The sequence below is a fragment of the Mobula hypostoma genome, chromosome 27 (genome assembly GCF_963921235.1).
Source record: "Mobula hypostoma chromosome 27, sMobHyp1.1, whole genome shotgun sequence".
Taxonomy (NCBI): Eukaryota; Metazoa; Chordata; class Chondrichthyes; order Myliobatiformes; family Myliobatidae; genus Mobula; species Mobula hypostoma.
Genome location: NC_086123.1, coordinates 19,871,616 through 19,893,998, shown reverse-complemented (window position 1 = coordinate 19,893,998; position 22,383 = coordinate 19,871,616). Strand labels below are relative to the sequence as shown.

Below are 22,383 nucleotides of genomic sequence, written 5' to 3'. Positions count from 1 at the left end.
CAGTCCATTTCACTAATACATCAATATCACCCTGTAATCTAAGACTCTTTTCCACAGCCTAGTGTTACCTGCATAATGGCTGACCATACCACCTACACCGACATCCAAATCATTCATGGCACAGGGATTCAATCAGAAAAAGAACTTCTACTATCACCCTATTGTCAACAAGTGTAACCTTGTTAAATCTAAGTAAACTATATCTACTACACATTGCTACCTCCTCAAAAAATTCATTCTGGTTGGCTAGACAAGATGCCCTTGACAGAGTTGTGTTGTCGATCTCTGATTAGTTCCTGTCTTTCCAAGTAATCATTAATCTTGTCCCTCAGATTAATTGACCATTGAGCACATCTACATGAAATGTTGCCATAGAAAAGCATCAACGATCCTCACCACCCAGGCCATGCTCTTTTCCTGCTGCTATCATCAGGTTGAAAGTGCAAGTGTTTAGTACTGACACCACCAGGCTCAAGAACAGTTACTACCCTTCAGCCATCAAGTTCTTGAACAAAAGGGGATAACTACACTCATCCTATTTCTGATGTTCTCAGAACCAAAGGTCTCACTTTAAGGACTCTTTATCTTGTTATTTCAGGCTCATTATTTATTGATTCTTATTTATATTTGCATTTGCACAGTTTATTGTTCATTGTTGTTTAAGAGGATGTCATGATTTAAAATAACCCAATTCCCTGGCTTGTATGATGTTTGATAGATACATAGGGAACCAAAAATAAGCACATTCTTAATTAAATACACATTGAAACCACCAGCATAAGTTTCTGATATTTCTTCAAACTTTCGAAATACCAAAACCTGTAACCTCTCAAATCATCTCCACAGTAGATGGTCCCAAGTCCAGATGAGAGAGGAGGAGGGTTCGGCATGGGGCCATCAACCACAGCCTGTAAAATCCCAGAGCTACAGAAATGCCAAAAGAAGCTCCAAAGACCTTAATCCCTGGGAGAGAAAGGATCTTCACTTAGAAGACCTATGAAGTCATGTAGCAAAAGCCGTAAATCCGTGGAATCCACGGGACCGTGGCGAGCTGCTTTTGGTGGCCGATGCCCCAAGTAAGTGTGATGGCCTTAAGAAGAAGAATCTCTCAAATCAGCAAGGTACATCAGTCTAGCAATGCCAGCATCCAGATATTGGACAAGACCAACAGGACACAGCTGTAATGATAACCTTTACATGATGCTGATGTGAGGTCAGAAGATTTATATTTCTGCAAATATTCTGATCAGTCATTTCATTGTAACTGCCACAAAGGTATGCAGCAAGATGAATGTTGAGAATATTTCATTGTACCTGCCACAAGGGTATGCAGCAAGATGAATGTTCAGGATTTATAGCTATAAAATTAGGTTTGAAGGGGAGGAATAAGGAGATAATGTCTTGCAGTAATGTCAAATGAAGTGCATATAATAGAACCAAAGCAGCATCATCTTTTAGAATTATTCATTATGAGCCACTTAAAAATACATCAAATCTCTATCTAGCAAATGATAATAGAAGCAGTTTTCTAAAAATTCACAAATTGAGTACGACAGATGAAGTTTCATTTAAAACTCAATTTCCAGGCATACTTCTACTGGAAAGTAAGAGGTTGACCCTCCCTCAAGTGTAAATCAGATCAAATTGAATATCACAAGTAACCCAAGTAGAATGCATCTCACTAAGATGTTAAGTACGCACATGAACTGCATACAAATATAGCAAAGGTAATCGTGATTATACTAAAGCCCATTATATTAGATGATGCTATTTACTCAAGAATAAATGGCTTACAGGAAAAGGTATTTCAATTTTACTGAGTTATTTGCAACACACAAACCTCCCCACACTTAACAACCTAACTAAAAGGGTATCATAGCAAAATTGCTGTTTCCAAATTCAGTTAGGTTTAACAAACAATCCTACTCTCCATTAACATACTTATGAAAATAATATTTAATTAATAGATAACAGCTGTCTTCAGTTACCTGAAGGGATCAGAAAGGTATATCCTTGTTTTAACTCAATTCGCTGGCATCCATCCACTCTGTCCCCAAGGAAAATATCACCTTGCTTTCCTGACAGAACCCATTCTTCATAAATCTCCAGATTGTGCGATGTGGGTGGAACTAACCAGAATACCTGAGGAGAAAGACTGCTTGTAAAACTGAGTGTCTTTAGAACAATTAAATTTCCCACTGCATTAAAAATTAGCTCAAATTTAAAAGGTTTGAGAATTATTCTAATGTTTTGATATGCAGTACTGATGTACATGAACTTTATTAAAAGTCAAAGTCATGCAAATAAAATACAACCTCCTCTGAACAAATTAGTAATTGTTTAACAAGGTGGTAAAATTCTACGTGGCAATTTTCATAGTTTTCTGGTTCTAAATTCAAAATTATTCAGAAGTACAAGTGAATAATTGCCACATTTACAAAGGGGCACTTTTACATAATATCCTAATAATATCATGTGATTTTCCCCAATATCAGTTTCGCCTACACGGTGTTGGATGTTGATACTTTTCTGATCCAAAAGTTCTTCGGAAGTCAAGAATGAGGCATAAACTTATTGCTTACAATCATTTTATTAAGTGTTACAAGAGCAGAAAACGAACAAGGAAGAAGAGCGGAAAGAACAAAGAAACGACAAAGGAAAAAGCAGTTGTGGCCATCTCATCCTCAGACGGGGTTAACAAAATTCCAGTGATAATTCACCTGTAAAATAGCTAGATTAAATTAGTGTGACACCTACTACAGAAAACTAACAAGTTTCTAGAAAAATAAAGCAACTGTACCATAATCACTGAAAAATCCACTGAACAATTACATGTACATAGGCGATTATATAAAAGTACATGGCAGCCAGCCAGTGGTCTAATGGCATCCACACCAGGTTTCGAGGCGAGCGGTCCTGGATTCGAATCTGGCTGACTCCTTGCATGCTTTCCATCGTGCTTGGTTGAGCTATCAACTCAGCATCATAAAAAAAATAGGCAAATTTGCTAAAGAAACGGCAAAGTTGCCGCCTGATGCACCACAAGGTGGGGAAAGGGACAACAACAGCAACATAAAAATGCAAGCAAACACAGGAAAGTTGAACTAGAAGAAAAAGATAGGCAAGTAACAATTCTACATCGCAATCCAATAAAGTGCTGTGATTAAATACTGCATGTCTTCAAATTTTCTGACCATGAGTAAACAGAATATTCAACTGAACTTAATAGATAAAATGGCAAGATCACATCCCAATTTCCTGATCCCACTGCTTTGCATGCTACTGAATCATACCATTTCCAAAACAAACTCGTGGATGCTAAACTATACCATCAGAAAACAAGATGCACATTTCACATTAGTCCTCAAGGAGAACTAATTTCTGTTCTACAATCTGGGTGAGGTATGTGGCAAGCTAGTATTGAGGGGTAGGGCTGGAGGATTATAAAGAAGAAACACAAGATCAGTATCATTTGCTCCAGTCCAATCAAGATTTTTTCACTACAGATCTCCATCAAGAGTATCAATTCCATTCCTTTTCCTGAGGGCTAATGCACAGTTCATATGGTTTCAAAGAAAAAGGCAGAGGAAATGGTCCATTTATAGAAATGCTTGATATTTGCTACATTGATTTCAAAGAAAATTTACATTTCTCTGTGAAACATGCACCCAAAAATATTCGTCCAAAACCTCTTGTAGGTGTACTAGAGAATATGGTTTCCACCAAGATATACTGTTACTGCTTCTTGTATATTAATAATAATAACGTAGGTCACATCCGGAATTTTTCCAGGTAGCGGACGACTTCCTCCCACGCTGTTCTGACGTAGTTGGAATTCATGTACGAGGCAAGTTACAGCAGTGGTTTGCCATTGCCTTCTGCTGGGTGAGTTCTCCCCCCCCCCCAAAGAGAGTTCACCAGCTCTTAACCCCACACGGATGGAAAGCATGCCGGGGGAGAGCCAGCTGGGTTTGAACTTCGGATCCTCTGCCCCGCAGTCCAGCGCTGATGTCACTATGCCACCAGCCAACTATATTTTAATATACTATTTTGTATATTAAAATATAGTAAATATGTTGAAAATACAGAAAACACTCTTCAAAGGTTGCCATGGCTCTGATTTGTAATTGACGCATTCTTTAGAAAAGTATATCTGCACAACACTCACCTATTAAGCTACGGAACAGCACTTGATTTCCCATTTTTAACACTGTTTGGCTGATCAACGATAGTTTACAATTTACTCAGCCCAGTATCACCTGATCCCACAAAAGATCTTATCCAACCCAACCATTCTTTATGTAAGAACCTATATAATGAGCATCAGAGGCTTTGGGCAATACTCTTAACCATGCAGAATCTTATTCAACCATAACCTATTATTACCTGATGTCCAAACATGTCACCTTTCAAATTGCTACCAATTGACCAATCCAGCAGTGTCTATGAATCAAGCTGGACCTATACGGTTCAAAATTACTGCAGGCATACTCTTTAACCAGCAGAAAGGCCCAACGGTTTTGGTTTTGATTTGTTATATATAAAATTAACTGTTTTATTGTTATTATTCCAAAAAATCTTTGCTTTCAGTCCCTCCAAATAAGAAGACATATAAACAAAGCAATCAACATTTAAGTTTATCAAATTTTGAAGTAACGAAAGACAATAAGTATGCTACTCACCTTCCCTCCTCGAAGAACGTGATACCAAACTGAAGTGCCGCCAAAATCAATGTGAAAATCGGTGTAACAACCTTTGACGCTCATTAAGCAGTACCTGCAGGGAAAGCATTTAACAATTAATAATTTCAAGCCTTAACACTCATAAATTGCTAGCCTAAATGGGGATTCATTGCAACCAAAAACAGCAGCAAGTTATATCCTCTAATGACATGATGAAGGTCAACAAGAATGGAACATTTAATGCAAGGCTCCTACTTTGAAAATAAATATCGGGTTATTATACCCTCTGCACATTGGTGAGACATGACATAGATCAGGGGAAATCCATCCACCATGATAGCCAGAACCTCCTGCCATTTTAATTCCACCTCCCATTCCCATACTGACATGTCAGTTCACAGTCTCCTAAACCACCATGTTGAGCCCAGATGCTAATTGGAGGGACTCACCTCATACTCCATCTCGGTAGTCTCCAACTTGACCGCATCAATATTGATTTCTCTAACTTCTGCTAATCACTCCCCTCTGTTTCCCCTCCCCCCCTTGTTTTCCTTAATTCCTCTGTCTCCTTTACCCATTCACTTTACCCTCCCCCATCCTCATGATCCACCATTACCAACATGTTCTTCCCTCTGATTTCGCAGCTCCTTCCTTTTATTCCATGGGCGATTACCCTATCCTACCAGATTCCCCTTCTTCAGCTTTTTGCATTTCTATCTATCACCTCCTAGCTTCTCACATCATCCCCTTCAACCTCCCCTCCACTCTCCTACCTTTCCCCATCTCCTGCAAGCTTGTGCTACTCCTGCTTCCCCTGCCCTTCTATTTCTGACTTACTGTATGCTTTCCTTTCCTGACGAAAGGTCTCATTTCCCTTCACAGATGCTGCCTGACTGCTGAGTTCCTCCAGCAGTTTGTATACATTGCTCCAGATTTCAAGCATCTGCAGTTTGTCTTGTGTCTTCAGTTACTAACACTAATAAATTTTATGATAATTAATTCTTTTGTTTTTGCATTTCAATATACATTTTTGTCACCCAAGGAAAACAGTAAATCATGTTTGCCACATGCTGCATCACTGAGAACCATAATGCAGGTGTACAGTATTCCAAAGACTATGAGTGAAATGCTAGGGAAAAAAAATGTCTAAACCATGAACCAACTTACAAATGAGAATTAGTTACTGCTTATAAGTAGATGGATTAAAGAGACAAATGAAAATTAATTTAACATTTACAAAGCATGCATCCAAAAAAAAGATAACAGCCTTAAATAATCCCATCAGTCTAAAATTCAAATTAAAAAACTCAGCTTTAACATGCCTACTTTTTGAAGGAAAATAAGTGCTCTCGTAATGTACTGTCAAATGGCAACAGTAGATTTATTATAAAATTAATTCCCTCTGTAAACACGCAGATTCGACTTGTTCATGTCCCCGCTAGTTTAAGCATCCAGCCAAAAATGTATGGCTCGCAAGCGTATGAACTTTGTTACACATATTGTGAGTGGAAAATAATATTATGCAAAGCCATCGCATATCTTAAGACAGCTGTACTCAGTCTCAAAAATGAATAGAAAATGCCAATTAGTGCCCTGCTTATGCTATCACACAATCAGGCTAGATATTCACAATGTAATCATATTCCAGCACTCATCCAACCTCATCAGAGGTCAACATCTACACCCAAGTATTTCTAAACAAAACCATACACAATCTGATTCCCAATCTATAGGTCAATAAATTAAACCTACTGCCAACATTTGTTGCTTTCCACTCACTGCATGAATCCCCAGTCCTTTTAGATTCAGCAGCAGCCATCAGCTGTAACTAATGGCAGAATCAGACTGATGTCTCATGCACCTTACAAATAATTCAGCTGTTAATCTGAACCCACCATTACTCCGATGTTGCTTTTTGTGGGTTATGTTGTGTCAGCGTTGGTGAACTCTTCTAAGGATCATTTATTGCCTCATCTCCTCTTCATTTATTGCCTTCATTTTAAAGATAGAATCTAGGCAGTATGCAGGCTGTGCACACACTCGTCTGCTGATAGGCTGTGAAGGACTGTACCAGGTGGCAACAGCAGCAGTCTGCAGATCAGAGCTGCTTCTGGTTAAGGAGAAGTCCGCTGCCTAGCAACAGGATCCAGGATTGAGGTTGACAGAAAGATATGCACTGATGTCATGAAGACGGCTTGGGCAATTTGCAGGGTCTAACAGTCTTTGTTCCCCATTGTTACTGCTACAGTTCTCCCAGTCACATTTGTTAAGGAGACCCTCCATGTTCTTTGCAAAGCAACTATCAAAGAAGCCCTCTTGCCCATCCATACCACAACTTGTGTGAACCTGCATAACCTATTTCAGGAAACAAGCTGGTGCTTACATAATCATCTGTTTTAGGTTCTGTTGTGGCATGATTAAAGAGGCAGCCTTCATGTAGTTCAGCTCTGTCAGACACAGTCAGACTCTGTATGCAAGCTTGCAGGTGATAGTGTTGAAATTTTAATTCTAATTGGAATTTAATGACTCGTATTACAAGATAAAAGGCAATGTTTAGAAACCTTTATGGAGTTTATAACCATACAACAAAATATGCAAAATTCTATTTTTAAAATGGTAATCAGAACAACAGAATAAGTATACAGATAACATTAATTTTACAGAACAATATTTAGAATTTCATTTTTTAAAAATGTGCCGATAGCAAAATGCTTATGGCGAGCTTCTCAGGAGCAATTAAAGATGCACAATAAACATTAGTCTTGCCAGTGATGCCCATCTCCCAAACAATGAACATTTTGAGAAATCCAATATTCTAAATAAAGCAAAAGGGATAACGTGACCACATACACCAAGCTAGATATAAAGATAGCTAGAAAAAGCTGCATGCAGTTCAGAACTCAAAAATAAACTGGTTTCAATGCCTGAACATTTCTGTTGTTTTTTTTTTGTATAACACAACTGTTAACACACTGGCATCCACCTCTATTGCCACTCTGCCATCTGTCTTGCATCTTTCATAAGGCTGGATGAAGACAAATAACGTTTCTGCTGCCTTTAATCCTATTGTTCAGATCATTGTACGCAATGTTCTACGCGTTCATCGACAAACTGCTGCACTTTAATAATTTAATAACTCACCACAGCTGGAAATAGGAATTAAGGGTTCTATCATACAAACACCCTATTCGTCGTTTACATTATCAAGTGATAAATACATCAATGTCAGCAATAGGACCTTAATAATACAATTCAAAAAAGTTACCCAGCTCTTACACTGTTCCTGACACAATAAATACAAACATGTCTACAGAAAATCAATTCAAATGGCTAATACACCCAATATATTAATGAAGAAAACACTGAACTAGAAGTCATTTCAGCTTTTTGTCAGATCCAGATGTCGGATGAACTAGGGGCCCAGTTGGGAAATATATCAACTCCATTGCAAGTCAAGAAAGATAGTAGGGGTGCCAACACATTTATTTAAAGAGGACTACTTACTGATTTCTCATGGTGTCCCTTCTGAGTTTGTACACACGTGTTATTATAGGAACATTTCTTTCACGATTTTAAAAGAACCAAAACATTTTTCCAGGAAGTCCACACTGAGCAAAGTATCCTCAGTATGAAAGATGGAAAATTTAAATTGGTTAAGCTGGAATACCAGGCCTTCTCTTAGGCAGCTTCTTGACGATCGGGTATTTGATGAGGCCTCTCTGGGACTTGTAGACCTTTCCACAGATGAGGCTGAAGGTATCTGACAGGACACACAGTTGGGTAACTTGTATATCCCTACCTCCATTCAAGCTGCTCTCAACGCATTTTCCCAAAGTACTCAGTGCCACCTTGAATGCTTCTTCTCCACTTTAAGTAGTCATGGGCCAAGGATGTTGCATTTTTTAAAGGAAGCTTTTAGAAAATTTTGAATCTCTTCTTCTATCCAACAATAATCTCTTCCTTTGAACAAGGCACACACATTGGGGAGTTAGGTATGGGCTGAAAAGAAGTAGCTTGCATGTTGAGACTGTAATTAGGTCTCAGTGTCAGCAAGTTGCCCTGGGACAAAACAGTCACTTTGGCTTGTCAAGGAGCCATGAATCTAGTCTCTGCCTGTCTGTATTGTATTTTATGTTGAGTGTTTATTATGCGTGATTTATCACGTGGGTCAGGGCATGGTAGAAGCAAATGAGTTATGTATTCATGCTTGTTTTAGATTCACTGAGAGCGAGTGATTTTCTTGTTGAACTCTTATTTCATTATTTTGCTAATTATGCTAATTTGAAAACTAATTACTATCATTTTGCTATAGCACTAATTTAGTTTCATTAGTTTTTTTTTAAATTGCTGAAAGATTGCCCATCTTCGTTGGTTTTGTAATAAAGGATCAAAAATACTTTTCTCAACTTGGAACTTAGTTATTTTGGAAACGTGTCCTAGTGTCAACTCCCATGCTCAGCCTCTCAGCAGTTTTGATTTGTTTTCAAGTAACTGCTACAGGCTTGCTTATCCTTCCTGTGGATGCAAGGATTTTGCAAGGGGAGCTTTGGTGGGTTTATTTCTTGAGACATCTGCACAAGTTGTTCAAGCCTCAGAAGCATAAAAGAGGAGAGGGATCATGCTGCCTGGTAAGTCACAAATTTTGTATCAGGTTTGAGGTTCTGATTTTTAAGCTACCTGTTTATTAGTGGTGTGAAAATTGTACTGGTAAACTGAAAGATCACAGATGTCTGACTTGGCTGACAAGTAGCTCTCAAGATATGTGAGGAGATCCATATCTTGAGAGCTTGCGTCTTGGCATGAACATGTCAATGGGCTGTATGACAAGTTCAGCCTGGTTGTCGAGCTTTGACTTGCAAGTGCTGAATGCAAAACCTCTACAGATATCCAAAGTTTGTACTCCAGTAGAAAATCCATCACTGAAAAAAGAGTTCAGGAGGACCAGCAAATAGCTGACTGCCAAATACTTCAGAGGTACCATCAGAAAACCCAAAGCCGAATCTCACGGAGAATGAAGAATGGAGGTGAACTTATCAATGGTAGAGGGGCATTCAAGCTCTACCACAAAATAGTCTACCCATTCAAGGCTTTCCACCACCCCAGACCAAGTTAGGAAGTCCACATAACAAACAAAAAAACCTTGGAAGAATGTGGTATCCCTACTAAATTTAAAACTCCACAATAAAACACTTGAGTTATAAATCTACAGCCTCAAGACCCACATCTGAGAAGAAGATCCTCAGAAGAAGATGGCAGTGTGGAGGAAAGTCAGCAAAGTATTCATTCTTCTTTAGCTTTTCAATAAGCATCCTATCTCCACTATCTCACCCATCACCTCTTCCCCAGTATGGGCAATTATCATGCTGGACTGAATAGATTGACGTGATAGAGTCGAGGGCACTCTCATCAAGATCACCGTCACTGCCCCACCCCTGAAGGTTTTTTGTCCTGGTTAAGTTCACCTCCATTCTTCATTCTCAGTAAAACCAGGCCCCAAGTGTTTTGGTTGTAGATGGCCTCAACGGCTCTAGTATCTGCTCATGCTACATCTGTTGTTCATTTGCTGGCCCACCTGATGTCAGCTTGGTATCTATTTCACAATCAAACAGCTTGTTATCCTTCATTCCCCAACCTACCAAACAAAATAAATCCCTGCTTAGGTCCAATACCAAAGCACAAACTGTGTCCTAAAATGAGAAAACTTGTTTATGAAAAGAGCAGAGAAAAGGCAAGAGGAATGTATACATACATACATATTCAGTTGTAAAAATGTTACAACTGTATAGAGTCACTGGTAAAGGTAAATCCACATGAAATACTAAATGATTGCAAGCCCAACATCCTTATGTGCAAAATTCTCTCCAACAACAATATAACTTGCATTAATATGTTAATCTGTTTATTAAATTTTGTGGCTTTACGCATTCTCTGCCTCTTGTTATATCCCTCATTCATTGTGCACTCTTTAGGCCTCTACACATTTATAATAACAAACCCTTAAGCTGGCTCCAAAGCATACATATTAACAAAAGGTAAATGTTCATCCAAATTCAATTAAAGTAAATTACGTGTATATAAAATTACTTTTAATTTTTAAATTAATTAATGAATCCTTTATACATAACAGACTGCACAGTAACACAACTCCACCTTGTTCCCAAAATAGCACGTCACTCATTATACAAAACTAGTCTCTTTGGAACGCATATCGTCCAGCATCACATAAGAAACAGCACATATTGTCTCCTAACCTTATGCAGAAGTCTAAGAGAAACATTCCATATACAACTTCTAATAAAGGCATCCGTTAGTCTTGTGAGACAATGGACCTGCGCCTGGAAAGTCTTCACTCTCCAGGGCGCAGATCTGGGCAAGGTCGTATGGAAGACCAGCAGTTGCCTATGCTGTAAGTCTCCCCTCTCCACGACACCAATGTTGTCCAAGGGAAGGGCATTAGGACCCATACAGCTTGGCACCAGTGTCGTCGCAGAGCAAAAGGTTGAGCATGGTGCAACTACTGTCCTGAGCTGTGTATCTTTCAATGCAAGAAGTATCATAGGAAAGGCAGATATTAGTGCTGAAGATGAGGTAGCTGAGGCAATCTGTAGTGAGGACAGGCTGTTGATAGGGCAAAATTGCAGTCAACAAGATGAGTTACAACGTAAAAGATGGACAAAATCAAAAAGAGCGAGTACAGGAGAGAAGGTGTTACATTTGAATGTGTGCAGTATATAGAATAAGGTAGACAAAATTGTACCACAGTTGCAGAGTGGCAGGTATGATGTTGTAGGTATCACTGAACCTTGGCTGAAAGCAAATTATAGCTGGGAAATTGACACCCAAGGATACACATTTATTCCAAAGGACAGGAAGGAAGCAGCTTTCTCCGTTGCTAAAAAATGAAATCAAATCATTAGAAAGAGGTGACATAGGGTCAGAAGGTGTTGAATCTTTGCGGATAGAGCTAAGGAACAGCAAAAGTAAAAAGACCCTGATGGGAGTTGTATACAGACCGCACCCCCCCCCGCCAAACAGTAGTAAGGATGTGACCTACAAATTACAACGGGAGATAGAAAATGCAGACAAAAGGGCATTGTTACAATAGTCATGAGGGATTTCAATATGCAGGTAGATTGGGCAAATCAGGTTGGTGCCGAGTTCCAGGAGGGGGAATTTCCAGAGTGCCATGAGATGGCTTTTTAGAGCAGCTCATGGTTGAGCTCACCAGGGGATCAGCTGTCTGGATTGAGCGTCGTGCAATGAACCAGAATTCATTAGAGAGTTTAAGGTAAAAGAACGCTTTGGGGAAAATGATCATAATATGATCGAATTCACCCTGTAATTTGAGGAGAAGATGAAGTCAGATGTATCAGTATTCCAGGGGCATAAAGGCATGGGAGTGGAGTTGGTCAGAATTGATTGGAAAAGAACACTGGCAGGGATGATGGCAGAGCAGCAATGGCTGGAATTTCTGGAAGCAATTTGGAAGGCACAGGATATATACATCCCAAAGAGGAAGAAGTATTCTAAAGGAAAGATGACACAACTGTGGCTAACAAGAGAAGTCAAAGCCACCATAAAAGCAAAGGAGAGGGCATATAATAAAGCAAAATTCAGTGGAAGTTAGAGGATTGGGAAGATTTTCAAAACAAACAGAAGACATCAAAAAAGTCATTAAGGAGGAAAAGATGGAATACAAAAGTAAGCTAGCTTTCTACAGGGACACAATTGAGAGCATCCTGACTGGCTGCATCACTGCCTGGTATGGAAACTGTACTTCCCTCAATGGCAGGACCCTGCAGAGAGTGGTGTGGACAGGCAGCACACATGGAGATATGAACTTCCCACTATTCATGAGATCTACAAAGACAGGGGTGTAAAAAGGATTATTGGGGACCCGAGTCACCCCAACCACAAACTGTTCCAGCTGCTACCATCCAGGAAACAGTACTCCAGCATAAAAGCCAGGACCAACAGGCTCCGGGACAACTTCAGATTGGTTAATTCAAGCTGACACAACTGTATTTCTGTCTTATATTGTTGTACATACTATTTATTATTAATTACTATAAATTGCACATTTAGACAAAGATGTAGCGTAAAGATTTTTACTCCTCATGTATGTGAAGGATGTAAGTAACAAAGTCAATTCAACAGCAAATATTAAACAGGATACCAAAAGTTCATTCAGATATATAAAGTGTAAAAGCGGGGCAAGAGTGGATATCGTACTGCTGGAAAACAATGTTGGAGAGAGAGGTAGTGGTGGGGGACAGGAAATGGCAGATGAACTGAATAAGTATTTTGCATCAGTCTTCACTGTGGAAGACACTAACAGTGTGGTGGAAGTTCCAGGTGTCAGGGGTTCTGGTGTATGAAGTTATCATAACTAGAGAGTAGGTTCTTGGGAAACTGAAAGGTCTTAAGGTAGTAAGTCACCTGGACCAGATGGTGTACACCCCAGAGTTCTGAAAGAGGTGGCTGAAGAGATCATGAGGGCATTAGTAATGATCTTTCTAGAATCGCTGGATTTTGGAATGGTTCCAGAAGACTGGAAATTTGCAAATGTCACTCCACTCTTCAAGAAGGGAGAAAGGCAGAATAAAGGAAATCACAGGCCAGTTAGTCTGATCTCAGTGTTTGGGAAGATGTTGGAGTCGATCATCAAGGATGAGGTCTCGGTACTTGGAGGCACATGATACAATAGGCCGTAGTCAGCATGGCTTCCTCAAGAGAAAATCTTGCCCAACAAATCTGTTGGAATTCTTTGAAGAAACAACAAGCAGGATAGACAAAAGAGAATCAGTTGATGTAGTGTACTTGCACTTTCAGAAAACCTTTCACAAGGTGCCACTCGAGGTTGCTGAACTAGCTATGAGCCTAATGTATTACAGGAAAGATTCTAGCATCGACAAAGCAGTGGTTGACTGGCAGGAGGCAAAGCGTGGGAATAAAGGGGGCCTTTCCTGGTTGGCTTCTGGTGACTAGTGCTGTTCCACAGGGGTCTGTGGTGAGACCGATTCTTTTTACGACTGTGATTTAGGTGATGGAATTGTTTGCTTTCTTGCAACGTTTTCAGACTATATGAAGATAGGTGGAGGGACAGGCAGTTTTGAGGAAGTAGAGATGCCACAGAAGGACAGAGAGATCAGGAAAATGGGCAAAGAAATAGCAGATGGAATATAGTGTCAGGAAGTGTACTGTCATGCACATGGGTAGAAGAAATGAAAGGGTTGACTTTTTTTTAAACGGACAGAAAATACAAAAAACTGAGGTGCAAAGGGACTTGGAAGTCCTTGTGCAGGATTCTCTAAAGGTTAATTTGCAGGTTGAGTCTATAGTAAGGAAGACAAATGCAATGTTAGCATTCATTTCAAGAACACAAGAATATAAAAGCAAGGATGTAATGCTGAGACTCTATAAGGCACTGGGGAGGCCTCACTTGAAGTATTGTGTCCAGTTTTGGCCCACTTATCTTAGAAGGGATGTGCTGAAACTGGAGAGGTTTCAAAGGAGGTTCACGAAAATGTCATATGAAGAGCGTTTGATGGCTCTGGGCTTGTATTCACTAGAATTCAGAAGAGTGAGGGGTAACCTTATTGAAACCTATCAAATGGAAAAAGGCCTCGACAGAGTGGATATGGAAAGGATGTTTCCTGTGGTGGGAGAGTCTAAGACCAGAGGACAGAGTCTCAGAGTAGAGGAGTGTCCTTTCAGCATGAAGATGACGAGGAATTTCTTTAGCCAGAGAGTGGTGAATCTGTGGAATTACTTGCCACAAGCAGCTGTGGAGGCCAAATCTTCATGAATGTTTAGGACAGGGGTTGATAGGTTCTTGATTGGTCAGGGCGTAAGGGAATATGGGGAGAAGGCAGGAGATTGGGGCTGAGAGGAAAATTGGATCAGCCATGATGAAATAGCGAAGCAGACTTGATGGACCAAATGGCCTAATTCTGCTCCTATATCTTTTGGTCTTATATTAATGATTCAATGGTTCTATTTAACATCAGATAATGTAATATTAAGTAATGCTTGAAGCATTGACAATCCTTTATAAAATAATGCATTCCTGAAGAAATACAGAGAATCATGTACAACAAAAATTATTTTTTTGCCTAAGGAATCTGTTTTATTTTGTTTCAGTTATTGGACACACCAAAATAAAGTCACCAAAAATGCCCTGGTTAATTCTGATTCTCAATCAAAATCTACATATCAAGAATACAGAAGATGTGGAGGATCAGTTCTAATACAAACATTTTTTATTCATTATCATTATGTGCCATGTCATGTGATCATGGTCTATTACCATGATTGTTCATGACAAACTTTTCTATACAAGTGGTTTGTCATTGCCTTCTTCTTTATAAGACGAGTGATCCCTAGCCATTATTAATTCTCTTCAGAGATTGTCTGCCTGGCATCAGTGGTCGCATAACCAGGACTTGTGATATGCACCAGCTGCGCATACGAACATCTGCTCCCATCACTTTACGTGACCCTGGCTGGGGGGGTGGGGGGGGCGAAGGGAGGGCTAAGGTGCTACACCTTGCACAAGAGTGACCTGCAGGCTAGTGGAGGGAAGGAGAACCTTACACGTCCTTCGATGGAGACGTACCAAGCTCCCCTATTTTTTATGAAAGGCTCTTTCAGAGTGAAGCACTTTTGAATTGTAGCATTCATGTAAATAGGTGATTGATAGCCAGTGGGCACGTGGTGGGTCAAAGGGCCCATTTCGATGCTACATTTTTCTAGGATTCAAAAATCAAAGCAGTCCAGAATCATAACATGGTGACAGCACAGAATGAAGCCAGTTATGTCCATGTTTGTCTCTACCAGAACAATGCACTAATTCAACCCAATCCTTCCTCCTTCTCTGAACCTTGCAAATATTGTTCCACAACATATTCATCCAATTCCCTCAAACTACACCAAAACTAGAGTCTTCTGAACTCCAGTTAAAAAAAAACACCCTCATATCATTTTAAATTTTCTTCCTCTTTATTGTATAATTCTGTCTTCCAGTCCTCAACACCCCAGCAAAGGGAACAACCTCCTTATATCCACTCTGTCCAGATCCTCATCACTTCACACATCAAACTTCCCCTCAGCAAAAAACCACTTCCGCAATCTGCCCTGCCACTTTCCAGCACCCACAGATCCTTCAGACCCTGCAGCACCTTTCAAAGTCTCCTTTACAATACATATATTACTTCCCAGCAAAAGTAATACCTCATTTCCCAGCATTCCACTTCATCATGCATCTATCCATTCCACTAGTCCGCTATATCCTCCTGATTGTCATTGTTCTACCAAGCTTTGAGTCACTTGTAGATTTAAAACTTGCATCTTAGGACCCCTAAATCCAGGTTATTATAGATCAGATGAATCAATGGCCCCAAAACTGATCTCGTGGAATGCCAGTATTCACCTTTCCACTTGTCTAAAGAAACCAGTCACCTTATCCGTTATTTGGCCAACCACCGGACAATCATTCTGTCATCTGTTACTTGGCCAACTTCATATCCATGTAATCAATATCCCTTTTATGCCATATGCTTAGACTTGGCTGATAAACCTTCCACCTAGCACCTTATCATCATCCTTTGTAATTAATCCCATTACTCGGATTCACTCCTCGGAACCTGAAGCTCTCGACCCTCACAACCTCAGCATGGTTGATGCCTTTAGACCACTTCTGGCAGCTAACATTCTTCATAGCTCCTTGCTTCTCTACAGTTTCCTCTTCTCGGAAACTAACAACCTGCCACTTCATAACCATAAACACAAGAGATTCTGCAGATGCTGGAAATCCAAACTAACACACACAAAATGCTGGAGGATCTCAGCAGGTCAGGTAGCATCTACAGAGAGGGGAGAAAAAAAAAGGCTAAGTTGCTTCATCAGGACCTGAAACATTGACTCTTTATTCCACTCCACAGATGCTGTTTGACCTGTTGAGTTCCTCTGGCATTTTGTGTGTGTTCCATCAGAAGCAACCTTTTTCACTTCTTCTGAATCTCTTTTGTCTCTGGATTTGTGCAATCACAATTTGCACTTCACAGCAATATACCTCAACTGTTCCTGAGACAAACCTTCCTCAAAGGCAGCCAATTTGTCTTTCTTCAGTCCTGCCTGTCATCTTTCAGTTCCAATTTAACTGACTAGATCCATTCTCATCTTTCTGAAATTGACCTTGTTGTAACTATTTTTTTTTAACTTTGGATTGTTCCTTCTCCTTTTCTATACCAAACCTAACTCTTAAGATATTATGAGACCATAAGACATAGGAGCAGAATTAGGCCATTCAGCCCATCAAGTCTGCTCCGACATTCTATCATGGCTGAACCCAGATCCCACTCAACCCCATACACCTGCCTTTTCACTATATCCTTTTAGGCCACTTTTTTGCCCATTCTTCCAACTTGTCCAAGTCCTGCTGCAATCGCATTGCTTCCTCAGCATTACCTACCCCTCCACCTATCTTCGTATCATCCGCAAACTTTGCCACAAAGCCATCAATTCCATGATCCAAATCATTGGCAAACAATGTGAAAAATAGCAGTTCCAATACAGACCAGTGAGGAACACCACTGATCACAGGCAGCCAACCAGAAAAGCCCCTTTTATTACAATCATCTTCCAAATCTACCCATACAGAAATTTGGTATTTTTGACTCACCTCATCACCCAGAGCCACATTCAGTTAAGCCTCCTTCCTTACTAGACAAAAAAACATGCTATTCTAGAATGTTATTTAGGACATATTTTAAAGCTCTTGAGCTTTGTCCATTAACTCTATTGCTGACCCAGTTTTCACTGAGATAACTGAAGCTCCCACTTTCAAATACTCTACGGATTTCAGAACGCTGTTAACACGCAGCAAGTCAGGTACCAGCTGTTGGGGGAGCGGGGGCAGAGTTATATGCCTCAGCTTTGACAAAGTATCATTGACCCAAAACCTTTTCTGTGCTTCTCTTTCCACAGATGCTGCCTGACCTTTTGAGCCTTTCCAACTTTTTGTGTTTTTATTTGTAATAGATATTGGTCACTATTCCATCCAAGACAGCGATGAAGAAGCCAAAAAAGGGGAGTGTCAGATGGACCATGTAAAAGTGAGAGGACAGAAAGTTGAAGGAACTTTCAAGTTCTTCAAACAAAAAAATGTATAATACCAATACACTCAATGTACCAGAAAAAGAGGTAAGTCATAAAAACAGATATTGAGAATGATTCCTACAAACCTGTAGGCAGCCCTCTGATCGAGAGAAAGAAGGTAGAAGGTAGATGGGGAAATAGACAATAGGTGCAGGAGTAGACCATTCAGCCCTTCGAGCCAGCACCACCATTCACTGTGATCATGGCTGATCATCCACAATCAGTACCCTTTTCCTGCCTTCTCCCCATATCCTTTCACTCCGCTATCATTAAGAGCTCTATCTAACTCTTTTTTGAAAGGCTTGTTAACTTCTGCTTAGCTGTCTGGAGGAAGTGTAAGTAGAGGGAGGTGAATGACAATATAAAGGCAAGAGATAAAATATGCTGGATATGGAACACATTGGGAAAATCCTCAGAACGCTAAGGAACTTCGGTCCTGATGACTCTTATCAATTCATCCTATCTGGATTCATGAATTCTTTTTTTTGGAATAACAACTGCTCTTTTCTACACTGCAAGAAATTGCCGAGTTGTGAATGCAACCCAGTCCATCATGCACAGATGCCTCCCCCTCTACTGACTCTGTCTACACTTCACGCTGCCTGGGGAAAGCAGGTGACATTATCAAGGATCCCTTTCCCATCCTGATCATTCTCTCTTCTCCCTCCCACCAGAGGATACAAAACCTTCAAGCACAAAACACCAGATTCAAAAGACTTTTATACACTGTTACCACTCTCTCAAATGGACCTCTCATATGCTAAAGTTGAATTATTGATCTCCCAATCTTACTTTGTCATTGCCTTAGCAATTTGTTTGCCCATACTGCACTTTGTGTAGTAGCAATGCTATATTCAACACACTCCTCCCACTAGTTCTCCTCATCCACTATTCAAGAAACTACCCGTCACCTGCCAGCTTTTGTTCCACTCCTTCCCTTCAGCTTTTCATCCTGGCTATCTTCCCTCTATCTTTCAGTCGAGATGAAGGGTCTCCACCTGAAACATTTCCCTCCATAGATGCTGCTGAGTTCCTCATGTGTTTTCCTGTTGCACTATATTCTGCCTTGTTTTGTTTTACAGCATCAATGTATTTATGTATGGCATGATCTATCTGGATGGCACTGAAACAAAGTTTCAATACCAACTTAAATAAGAGAAGGTTGGAAAATACAGTAGCACCAATATTAATTTCCATGCAATATGGACACTGGCGTGGGCCTAGTTGAGCTACTTTTCCAAGCAAGAAATTAAAGATTCTCAGGCAACCCTGGCAAGGTAATGGAGATACAATGGGATTGGTTAATCTTGAAAATTGTCTGGGAAACTGAAAAATGTCAATCTGGAGATGGATGCAATAGGTTTTATGGATTTAAGTGGGAACAGAATGGATAAGAAGATAAAGAATAGAGTTAAAACAGCAAAATAAGAAAGTGCAGGGTGAAACAATTGTGGCTCCTGGAAAGGAGGAAATGGAGACAATGACTATCCAAAAGATAGCAGTGGCAGCATGGCCCAGAAGAGCACATGAGAAGGTAAGAGCTGGCAGTCAATATTGTGGGGTAGAAGTCAATTTGCCAAACAACAATGCCCTGGTAAACAGACTGATGACAAGTTAGGGCTGTCTAAAAATACTGGCCTTATCAAATTTCACATTCTACACTGTAAATTTCTCTAATATTGTTTATTAGTAATTTGTACCCAATATTTGTAACTTATTCACTTAATTTTCAAAGTCTTACAGTTTATTGAAGAGCTCGAGCTAACATGCAGCAGCTCCCAGACGCAAATCTGCAAACAACTTCTACAAATGTATATGACCAGGACTGACATGACTATTCACTAAATCAATCAGAATTTACAGCAGAAAAATAGTCCCAGAAAACTTTTTTTTCTGCATTCAGCAGAATTTTATATTTTAGGTTTGAACATTATAAATTCTGAACTCTTATCTTTTTGATGGCATCATTTGAAAAAGAAGTTGTTTCTTGTAAACAAGCTTAAACCTGTTACAACCATCAAGAGAGGCAAATTAGATGCTCATATTTTGTTTTATATTTTAATACACATCATTGATTTTCACTTGTTTGTTTAGCCTAATTAAGTAGAGACTAAATCACATGGGGGGGGGGAGAGCAGAGTAGATTGGAGATTGGGACTGGGTGAAAAGGGATCAGTGTTGGGAGTGAGACTTGGGAACAGCATTAGTAGTAGCTAGATGGCAGTCACGAAAGCATTGGCAATAGGTGGCTGGCCAATGAAAAAAAATATAAATGTAGGTCTTAGTACAGTGTTGTGAAGACCTACTTGTCCTGAGAATGCAAAAACAAGTGTTGCCCTGTCATGCAGAAATCACATTAGGCATACAAAGGTCCACTGCATCCTTGTGCACAGCCAAATTTTTGAAGAGAAGCAAAATGACCCCAAAATTATTGCTGCATTACATTCCAGAAAAAAAAACTTACGAGGCATGTAATGCTAAAAAAGTGATGTTATTCAAGAATATTTTCAGATACCTGTGCTTTAATAACTCACTGCAAGAAACCAGTGAAGTAAGTGAAATTAATACTAACGTTCTCAATCCCTGAGTCAACAATAGTGGAAATATGATTTGACTAATCAATACATCAAAATTTCAGAACTATAATACATGGTTTTATGCATTCTCTGCTTCTGTCATCAATTCCTTGTTTATGGAAAGTTAGCTGAATTCAACCTCAATCAAAATCCGTCCAAGTCATCTGGATACAATGACTAAAAGAGAAACACCTCCAATCAAGGCAGAGTACTGCAAATTCAATTCACTTGGATGACCAGTTCAGCTCTCCTTCATAATTAATCCTATTACTCAGAACCCACGAATGAGAAGCATTGTGGCAGCTCCAAGCAACTGCAAGATTAATTTAGTACAAAATATCACAACATATCCTTCAGGATATTCTAAAAAACAAAGTACATTTCAGAAATATAGTATACAACAGCATTTCCTCCTCAGGGTTACCTTACCTTAAACTCCAGTTTGAAGCAGTTGAATTGACCAAAGCCAGTTCTGGAGTTATGACTTTATAGGTAGCATAATTATGGGTTAATTAAAATGAAAACTAGTTTTCAAGAAGTAAAATCTGTATACAATTTAATGGGACATTCTGACTCTGTCCCTTTGAAACAATTTAGGGGAAAGACAATAAATATTCCTGCTATTCACACATTGTATGCTAGCCAGTTCAGAGCTGGTCTGTTTTGTCCCTTAACCTTCTAGTTATTTGTATATTCATGGAGACATTCCTCAACACTGTAATTAAAGGCTTACGTCTTGGGGGCAGATTTAAGTATCGAATATTCAAAGTTGGGATGTGCTACCATTGTAAATATGTAATGCTGTAAATTTAGCTGACTATTCAAAATGTAGGTGATTATAGCAATTGAAACTGTTGTTTTTAATTTATTATCTTTGTGTTCAAGTAGAAGAAAATATTGTGTCAGGAGAGAGAAATTCTCTCGGACTCTCTCTCCTGAAGGTTCACTGCATGAATAATGACTACAAAAATAATCTGACCAGTGCCTCATAAAACCTCAACATTTCATTCTTGCTTTCATATTCTATTCCTCTCGATATGAATGCTAACATTGCACTTACCTTCCTTACAAACAAATCAAACTTCAAGCTAAACTTTAAGGAATCATTCACAAGGATTCCCAAGTCCCTTGGCACCTCTGATTTCTGAGTATTTACTCCCTGTTTAGAAAATAGTCTATGCCTTTATTCCTTCAATCCTATAATTCTTTACACTGTATTCTGTCTGCCACCTCTTTGTCCATTCTCCTAATCTGCCCTTCAGCAGACTCCCTGCTTCCTGAACACTACTTGCCCCTACATCTATCTTTGTATCATCTACAAACCTGGCCACAAATCAATCAGTTCCATCATCCAAACTATTGAAACATAACATGAAGTGTTCCCAATGGCAAACCCTGCAGAACACCACTAGTCACTGGTAGCCAACCTGAAAAGGCCCCCTTCATTCCCACCCTTTGCCTCCTGCTAATCTTCTATCCATGTTAGTATCTCTTGTCATACCATGAACTCTTACCTTGTTTAGCCGCCTCGTCAAAAGCCTTCTAAAAACCTGTCTGAACTGGCTGAAACTGGTTTAACCTTCATTCTGGAGTTCTGACATTATGGTCACATAATTATGGATGAACTAAAGTAAGAACCCGTCTTCAAGAACTAAAACCTGTATCCAATTTAATGGGACATTCTGATTCTGTCCCACTGAATCAACTTAAGGACAAATGATTAACATCCGTGCTATTAGCACATTGTTGAAGGTATATCCCTGCCACTTAATGCATAGTTTAGGACAGGTCTATTTTGCTTCAAACTTCTGATTGGCTCCATGAATGCACAACCATTGCTCAACATCATACCTAAAGGGACATATTTTGGATACAGAAACAAGTATTGATGTGCTACCATTGTAAATATGTAATTCCGTAATTTACTATTCAAAATGTTAAAGGAGGTTATTGTAACAATTGAAACC

At 39.5% G+C, this 22,383-nt stretch overlaps 1 protein-coding gene across 6 annotated transcripts in view; it reads right to left on the bottom strand.

Moving 5' to 3' along the window:
• Positions 1-22,383, bottom strand: part of kdm2bb (lysine (K)-specific demethylase 2Bb) — a 254,278-nt gene that overhangs the window by 157,992 nt on the left and 73,903 nt on the right. For all 6 annotated transcript variants that reach the window (XM_063034449.1, XM_063034451.1, XM_063034450.1 and 3 more), the window contains exons 7-8: positions 4,683-4,776; positions 1,989-2,142 (exon numbers count right to left, since the gene is read on the bottom strand). In XM_063034449.1, coding sequence (XP_062890519.1) covers positions 1,989-2,142; positions 4,683-4,776 — 248 coding nt within the window. The remainder of the gene's footprint in view (positions 1-1,988; positions 2,143-4,682; positions 4,777-22,383) is intronic.